This window comes from Orycteropus afer, unplaced genomic scaffold (genome assembly GCF_000298275.1).
Source record: "Orycteropus afer afer isolate SDZICR_OR568_19922 unplaced genomic scaffold, OryAfe1.0 scaffold00013, whole genome shotgun sequence".
Lineage (NCBI taxonomy): Eukaryota > Metazoa > Chordata > Mammalia > Tubulidentata > Orycteropodidae > Orycteropus > Orycteropus afer.
In genome coordinates, this window is record NW_006921600.1 from 12035296 (window position 1) to 12044921 (window position 9626).

General features: G+C 38.0%; 1 protein-coding gene across 1 annotated transcript in view; it reads right to left on the reverse strand.

Annotated features, from left to right (window-relative positions):
• DTL (denticleless E3 ubiquitin protein ligase homolog) overlaps positions 1–9626 on the reverse strand; it is an 89269-nt gene that overhangs the window by 17171 nt on the left and 62472 nt on the right. The window contains exons 12-13 of the mRNA XM_007952816.2: positions 8111–8200; positions 5425–5557 (exon numbers count right to left, since the gene is read on the reverse strand). Of these exons, the coding sequence (XP_007951007.1) occupies positions 5425–5557; positions 8111–8200 (223 nt within the window). The remainder of the gene's footprint in view (positions 1–5424; positions 5558–8110; positions 8201–9626) is intronic.

Below are 9626 nucleotides of genomic sequence, written 5' to 3' on the forward strand. Positions count from 1 at the left end.
TATCCTTCCCTTCAAGGCTCAGGGGTCCAGGATTATCTTCTGTGTCTGTGTTAATTGGGTTCCCTTTCTTTGTTGAAGAGTGTCTGTGCAGTCTTTCTGTCTAGTCTGCCATCTTACCGGCCCTCCTGCTTTCTTCATTTTTGAGATCCTTGACGTCATACCACAACTCAACTGATCTTTGGTCACTGGTGTTCAATGCATCAAATCTGTTCTTCAGACGGTCTCTAAATTTGGGTAGAATATACTCAAGGTCATATTTTGGCTCTCATGGACTTGTTTTAATTTTCTTCAGCTCCAACTTGAACTTGCATGTGAGCAACCAATGGTCTATTCCACTGTTGGCCCCTGGCCTTGTTCTCACTGATAATACTGAGATTCTCCATCGTCTCTTTCCACAGATGGAGTTGAATTGATTCCCATGTATTTCATCTGGAGAAGTCCCCACGTACTGTTACCGTTTATGTCATTGAAAAAAGGTATTTGCAATAAATAAGTCATTGATTGGGCAAAAATTATACACTTTGCCATCTCTGGCATCATATCTATCACCAAGGCCACATTTTCCAACTACCAATGCTGTTTCTTTGTTTCCAACTTTTGCGTTCTAATCACCAGTATTTATCAACACATCTTGATTGCGTGTTTGGTCAATTAATATTGTAGAAGTTGGTTAAAAATCTTGAATTTCTTCATCTTTGTTGTCACTATGATCTAAATTTAGTCAAGGTATGTAACTTTTCTGGTGACTTGGCTTTCAAAAAAAGTAAGAATAATTGGCACATTAAAAATACCCAGTTAAACCACTGGAAGGCAGTGCGAAGAGTATTCTTACCCTCTATGGATTGGAATCAATGTAATGAAACAAAATGTATAGGAACTGTTGAATGGAAAATGAATTTGCCCTGTGAACTTTCACTCAAACCATAATTAAAAGTTAAAAACAAAACAAAACAAAACAAAAACCCAGTTAAAAGTACCATGCATTTTTGACTGCTAACCAGAAGTTTGGTGGTTTAAACCCACGAGCCACTCTGTGAAAGGAAGACCAGGCAATCTACTGCCATAAAGATTTACTGCCTCAGACACCCAGTGGGAATCACTGTGAGTCAAAATTGGCTCAATGGCAGTGGGTTTTTTTCCAGACATTTATTTATCCTCCACTTTTAATTATTATAAATGATACTGTGATTAAAAAAAAAAGTATCAAGCTTTTTAAACCACAAATCTGAAAATGGTTAGAGCCAGTAACACAAGAATTCCACCTCTGTAATCTATTTTAATGGGAGAGGACCTTAACTATTAACAAAATATTAGAAACAAAATGTCCAACAACAAGAGAATAGCTAGGTAAACTATGAAATATTTTAAATAGCGATGTAAAAACAAAACAAAGAAACTCTTTAGAATATATCATGTTCAGTAAAAAAAAAACCAAGAAATAAAAACATACTACATTTTTAACTCTGGCTAGGCTATATTAAAAATCATCTCCATGCATGCAAGGGGAAAGTCTCAAAAAAAAAAAAAACAACACAAACTATAAATGTTACTTAAAATTATGTACAAGTGGTGGGAATACTAATGACTTTTTTTCCATTTTAACATTTTTTTATATATTTCTTAAATTTAGGAAGAGAAAAGTACATATGATAACAAGGCAGCAGAAAGACATCCCATGCTCATGGATAAGAAGATTTGACACTGTTAGGATGGCAATACTTCTAAAGTTATCTGAAGATTCAACACAATCCCTATCAAAATCTCAGTTGGCTAGTTTGCAGAAATTGACAAATTGATACTAAAATTAGTATATACATGCAAGGGACTGGTACATTTGATAACAAGGCAGCAGAAAGACATCCCATGCTCATGGATAAGAACTCATTAGAGAAATGAGCATATATTCTCCCTGCCTCATTTGCAGCTCCTCAATTACTTTAGGCTTTGATGACTAAAGTAAAATTAATCTTCATTACTGTTTTATTTTATAATAATATTTACTAAACCCGCTCGCATACCTGTACTCTGCCTCCTCACCAATTACTACAGATAAAATATCCACACTCCTAGCAAAGGCCTAACCTTCCACTTGTGTGTTAGATATCCCTTCATGTTTACTTGAAGACAATGTTCCAGTAAATTCCCCTGCATTAATCTTCCCTCCCCCTGAGTGAGTAGTTGGACCTGTGGGCTTAGGACCATGGTTGAAGAGGACAGCAACCTTAATTGGCATAATACACTACACAGAAACATTGTTCTACATCCTGCTATGGTGAGTAGCGACTGGGGTCTTAAAAGCTTGTAAGCGGCCATCTAGATGCAACAATGGGTCTCTCCTCATTCGTGCAAAGAAGAATGAAGAAAACCAAAAATACATGGAAACAATTAGTCCAAGGGACTAGTAGACTATGTGATCCTCAGCCTATATGACCATGAAACCAGAACTAGATAGCGCCTGGCTACCACTGTCAACCACTTGGAAAGGGATCAGTTCAGGAGATCCTGGATAGAGTGGAAAACAACGTGGAACGAAACTCAAATTCATAAAAAAAGGACCAGGATTACTGGTCTGATAGAGCCTGGTGAGACCCCTGAGATTATGGCCCCTAATTACCCTTCAGGTCTGGAACTGAACTCACTCCCATGGCTTCCAGCCAAACAACAGACAGGCATATAGAGTGAATAGTGACATCAGATAGATTACTCCTTAGCGCAATCAACTGTGGGAGAACAGAATGCCAGTGTTTGCACAGGGAGATAGCTCGGGGGAAGGAATGCATAGGAAAGAAGGACATAGGGAAGAGGTAACTGCATGGGAGGAAGTAGGAAGAGAGCCATTCCATTGTGGGGAACTGCAGTCAATGTCATGAAACAAAATGTGTATCAACTGCTGTATGTAAAATGAATTTGCTCTGTAAACTTATACCCAAATCATAACTAAAAAAAACCCCCAAAAAACAACAACACAACAACTCCCTCCCTCTAGTGGATTCTTCCAATCACACACAAATGTTTCTTCCCATCCAGGGGGAAAAAAAAACCCAAACCCAAACCCAAACCCAAACAAAACTTAAATCTATCTTCCTCCAGCTACCACTTCACTTCCTCTCCTTCTCTTTATAGCCAAACTCCTTGAAAGAGCAGTCTATAGATTCTATACTTATGGCTTCCAAGTTCTCTTCTCCCACTCTCCTGAACTACAACAACCAGGACACCACCATTCCATCAAAACTATGGCAAAGTCATCAAATAAACCCCTACACTGCAAATTCAAAGGTCAATTTTTAGGCCTCATCTTATTTGACATTCCAGAAACATATGAGCCAAATTCATGTCTTTTTCCTTCTTTAAATGTCGTAATGACTTCGTTTCCAGGACAGCGAACCTGCCTGTTATTCCCTACCCCCCTTACCTTTTGGGTGTACCTGTTCAATCTCCTTTACTGGTATTCTTTACCTCTCCAACCTGTAAACATTGGGCTGCCCTCAAGCTCAGACCTCAGATCTCTTCTCCTTTCTATCTACAGTTATCTTCACGTATATGATGAGGTCTTTGAAATTTATAACTCTGGCTCTGGACTGCGGAATTAAATATCTAACCACCCACCTGACATCGCCATTTGGATGGCTAGTATCGTATGAAACAATATATCCAAATGGAACTTTGCTGTTTCTTCTCAAACCTGCTCTTTCAGCAGTCACCCTGATCTAGGTTAATGGCAACCCCATCCTTCTAGCTCCTCAGGCCAAAATGTCTAGAATCATCCCTGCTAGCTCTCTCTCACATCCCATGTCCGATCTCCCAGCCTGTTGGCTCTATCTTGTAAATATATCCAGAATTTAATGCCTTTTTATCATACCTTCTGCTACCACTCTGTTCCATATCACCATCATTAAAAACTGAAAAACCAAAAACTCACTGCCATCGAGTAGTATCTGACTCATGGTGACCCCTCCTTGGATTTCCAAGGAGGCATCACTATGGACGCAGATTATTTCAATGGCTTTTTCAATAAGCTTCCTGCTTTTACTCTGATCCTCTCACAGTTCATTGTCAATTTAGGAGTAAGGATGACCAAGTTAAGAAAAAAAACCAAAACGCAAACTCACTGCTGTTGAGTCGGTTCTGACTCATAGCAACCCTCCATGGGTTTCTGAGGTGATATCACTACGGAAGTAGATTGCCCAACCTTCCTTCCAAAGAGTGGCCAGTAGTTTAGAACTGCCAACCTTCTAGTTAGCAGTCAAATACCTTTGGCACTATGCCACCGAGCTCCTAAGTTAAGAAAAGTCAGATCATATTTTTTCTGTTTAAAACACACCAATGGCTTTTTGTCTCTCAGAATAAAAACCAAATCCTATAAGAACTTTATTTCTACTACTATGCCACTCCTTCCTCATTGCCTGCTCTAGCCAAAGGGGCTACATTAGCTTCTTTGAGGAACAAAAAATATGCCAGGCTTTCTCCTGCTTTAGGGCCTTGTCACTTGTTTTGTCTGCCTGGAATATTCAAAGTATCCACATGGCTCACTACTTCACTTTAAGTCTTTACTCAAGTATCATCTCGTTGAGGCCTTTTCTGGCCACCTAATCTAAAACTGTGACAGCCTACTTCTTTAGTCTACCTTTCTTGCTTTCCTTTTCTCTTTAGCATTTATTATTACTTGACACATTGTATGTTTTACTTGTTTATCATGTTTATTGCATCTCATACTAACATGTAAGATTCATTTACATCCTTGGAATTTTTCACTTTTTTCTTCATTGCTGAGTCCCCAGCCACTAGGAACAATGCCTCGCACATTGTAGGGACTCAACAAATATTTGTTAAATACACCCACCATTGTACTCTAGTACCTTGCCCAAACCTTAAACACTGATAGCATTCAGAAAATACTGAAAAGAATAAATGCTGTAAAAATGGTTCTTTCCTTTAAAACATATAAAAATATAAAAAATAAGATCAACTCTTGCTTATCACTCTGTACTGTGATACAATCCTGATACAAGCTCAGAAAAATGCATGGGAAAGAAGAGTGAAGAAAATCAAAGGCATCTGGAAACAATTAGGCTAAGGATAAGATGGACCAGGAGGACCTCGGCCTTCATGACCCCAAGACCAGAAGAACTAGATAGTGCCTGGTTACCAATGCCAGCCACGCAAAAAGGGATTAAAACTGGACATCCTGGATACAGTGGGAGGAAAAATGTGGAAAAAATTCAAAAACACAAAAATGACCAGAATTATCAGTCTGATAGAGACTGGTGGAACCCCTGAGACTATGGCCCCAGGTTACCCTTCAAGCCTATTGGGCTGTGAAATCAAATGCGCATGAACTGTTGAATGTAAAACAAATTTGCTTTGTAAATTTGCACCCAAAGCATAATAAAAAATTAAGAAAAGAAAAATGCATGGGATCCTTACCTAGGCCAGCTCTTTCCTGTTTTTTCTTCTGAGAGGCCCAACCCACTATGGAAGATTTATCTCCTGGTTTCTCTTCTAGGCCTCTATTCAAGCGCCAGATTTTCAGAGTATTGTCATCAGAGCATGTAGCAATCTGAGAAGAAAAGCAAAGAAGGGAGTCAAGAAGTTTCAACCAAAGATTGATAATAAAGTAAGAAGTAGATGGGCCTTAAGGGCTCAAGACTGGAGACTTATCTTGTTTGATGTAATAGGATACAGAACATCTACTTTCATACCTTGTTTTTAGAAACCATACTAAATTTCCAAAAAAGTTGACTCTCTAGTTTCTTTATATACATTCTGTTGATATGTCTTTCATTACCCACCCTAAATCTCTACTATAAAACTATGCTCATTTAATTTTCTTCTCAAGAAGTTAGACAAGTTATTATCTTTAATCATCTATAAAACTATGAATATGTAATTAAAAACGCTATTTACTCCATCTCTCTGTTAAATGATCAATCATTGTATTTCCCCAACATTCATCTTTTATGACTTTCTTCTGAATTCTAAGTTCTCCCTTATTGGTAAAGTGTTGGGATCATTTCCAAGATCAGACTTAGCCCATGACTCTAGAGGCCATGACAAGTAGAATGAAACAATGCCTTTGAGATTCTTTTTCAGATAGGTAAAGAGCAATCTGGGAACACAAGTTTACTAGGCTGAAAGAAGTTAAAAATAACCTTTGCCCCTTTAAAAATATCTGACCATTTCTGATCCTGCTCCCAAGCCTTTTATGGCAAAGAAAGTCCAGCTTGAAGATCTTGTGGCAAATGGCCATTGGTACCAGAGCCGTTCCCCAGCATTTGTTTATATAATTTCTCTATTTCAGTTACTAAAGAGGGGGTAAAAAAAAAGAAACAAATGTTCTCCTAAGTCTTGGCCCCCAAGAGACTGGTAGCTTTTTCCTTTCCTTACTGGGAGGCAAAAAGAAGACACATATATTTCACTGCTCAACAGAAATGGCTGGAATCCCCAGTCACCCTATGGTCTATTAAGTTATTATTTACTGAGCACCTATTGTGTACCTGGCCACATCATTTACAGTCTTTATCTCATTTATTTTTCACAATACAAAAAACCATGTTCTTATCTATATAATGAGAATAATTTATTTTCCCAAGATTACCACATTAAGTTTCATAGCTAGAATTTAAACCCAGGTTTCTCTAAATAAACAAACTAACAAAAAACCTAAAACTATATTCTATCTTCCTAACTCTAGGCTTAAGGAGCTCTGGTAGTATAGTGGATAAGACATTTGGCCGCTAACCAGAAGGTTAGTGGTTCAAACCCACCAGCTGCTTCGCGGAAGGAAGATGGGGCAATCTACTTCCATAAAGATTTACAGCCTTGCAAACCAAATGGTGGTTGCTATTGAGTTGGGATCAACTCGATGGAATTAAGACTGGGTTTTGGTTTAACTCCAGGCTTGGGGTGAGATTATTTTAAAGAGTCCTTTAAAAAAGTGGTCACTAGATTTGTATAGGTAAATAGCTCTGCCATTTCCTTTGAGTGTTTTCCATGCCTAGAGATAAGGATAATGTGTGATCAGTCAAAGATGACTTAATTAACTAATTAAAAAAAAAAATTCATCCTCATAAATTCCACGAAGATGCAATACCCCATGTTAAAGGCAGATATTTCATTGGAATATCCAAAAAATTATGTGGCATCTCAGAGGAAAATTATGTCATTGGGATGTAATTATGAGTGTGTAAAACAATGATGGGGGGGGTAGGGAGGGATTGGCCTGCCATGAAGCCAACCACAGAAATGGTAGAAGAGACGTAAAAGTGAAAAGAAATCCACAGTGGTACTCGAAAGCTAGAAGGCATGTTATTTGTAGACCAGACTATGAAAAGCTTTTGGAAGATACAGAACAGATGGGAGCAGATAGGCAATAAAACCTCAAAAACTCATACACGTGAAAGAGGAGACCTCCACAGAAGTGAATTTTCTGTAGAATGCAGAATAACACAAAGACCAGAGGCAATGGACCCTGGGAGAATGAGTAGAATTTTGTTATTATTATATTTATGTTTCTGATTTTTCTACATTTTAGTGGTTTTTTTTTTTTTTTTTTGGTGTGTGTTTGTTTTTAAGAATCACATAGTATGTTCACTGTAAAAAAATAAAAATAAATAAATAAACAAACAAATATGGGCATATTTTCTTCTTTCCAAGGTATCTAAAACATTCCAGGCCTAATTCTTGTGTGGTTTAGCATGGTAACCATTTTGTTAGCCATATATGAAAACCCAAAATGGACTATGAAGAATAATCAAGATGTTACTTTTCATAAACCACCATTGATTAATGTATAGGTAAAGATTTGTTCTCCCCTTAAATTTTAAGATGAAATTTAATTAAGTTTTAAAAAAATACTTAATGCTATGTTTAAGAAAGAAATGACTCTAGGGAACCAGAAATCCATCCTTATTCCTTTGTGTATAATACAGTTTCTTTATTGGTAGAGAAAAGCAGAATATATGTGATTAACTCTCATACAGATCCTGGATGGCCTCATGATCTTTAAAATCTCTTTAAACATAGAAGTCTATATAACTTTCAAATGAACGTTGGGAAACCTACAAATCTGGGACCTATTTTTTAAACTAACTATAGAGATTTGTTTACAAACCTTTGTGAAGTCTGATGGACACCAGCACACAGATGTGACCTCTTGAGAATGACCCAGGAGCAAAGTGGGAGGATGCCAAGGTGTGGAGATCTAATGCACAGTTAAAAAGAAACAAACAAGTTAGCGGAGCAGTGCAAGGTTTCCCAGGTAGAGATTCCTCTCCGTATTTGTCCGTTAGGGTTGTTATTAAAGGCTCCTAGGCTACTCCACGGCACATAATAACAACAACAACAGGCATGCCTAGTTATAGTTCAGAAAGAGTCCCCATGATAATAAAATTGTCTATTTTTGTCACTGATCTGAGAAAACAGAATGAAAACAGCCCAAATAAGTAAATAATATGAACTTAGATATCAGAACAATTCTTGTTTCAAACCTACCAAGCTATATGTATTTGGACTAAAGCTCAAGACTGACATTTTCCCTCACCTCTCAGCTGGTAAACTTTCTGGAAGGATAAAGTTCAGCTGCTAAGATAACCAAATTTCTTGCTGTTGAGTTGATTCCAACTCATAGCAACCCGACAGGACACAGCAGAACTGCCCATAGCGTTTTCAAGGCAGCAGAGTTTCTTTATGGAAGCAGACTGCCATATTTTTCTCTCATGGAGCAGCTGGTGAGTTCGAAATACCAACTTTCCAGTTAGTAACCAAGTACTTAACCATTGCACCACCAGGGCTCCTCAGGTGCTAGGTAATACATGCTAAATGGACCACTTAGTCCTGTTCTCACATAGCCTGAATATTTTCAGATCTTCCTTAGTTAGCTACTTCCAAAAACATTAAATAGACTGCAAATCCTGAAGGTACCTGAAACATATTTTCTTTAGACAAGACATCTTTTTGATAGACTATCGACTCAAAGACTTTTACTAAAATATTCCCCCTCATCTTAAAGGAGTATGTTGCTGTTGCTGTTAGTTGCCATGGAGTCTCTTCCGACTCATGGCAATTCCATGTGTCAGAGTAAAACTCTATTCCATAGGGCTTTTGAGGTTGTGACTTTTTGGAAGCAGATTGATAGGCCTGTCTTCTCAGATTCCTCTGGGTGAGTTTGAAATGCCAACCATTCGGCTAGTAGTTGAGTGCTTAACTGCATGCACCACCCAGCACTCCTTGAAGGGATATAAACTATATTTTACGTGGTACTCTGGTATCCTTACTGGGGGAAAAATCCTCTAAAATCTTATTTCAGTTAATATAATTAAAAGAACTCTCAATTTTCAAAGAAGTATCACCATATACATGTGTGTATACATACACACAGGCCAATTCCTCATCTATTGACATGGTTAGGTTCTAAAGAGCAGGTTGTTATTTGAAAATGAGGATGACCCCATCAGATCACAAAACAGAGGATGACAACATTACTATGTTGTTGTTAAGTGCCGTCGAGTCGTTTCCGACTCATAGCGACCCCATGCACAGCAGAACGAAACACTGCCTGATCCCGTGCCAGCCCCACAATCCCTGCTATACTTGAGCCCATCATCACAGCCACCGAATCAATCCATCTC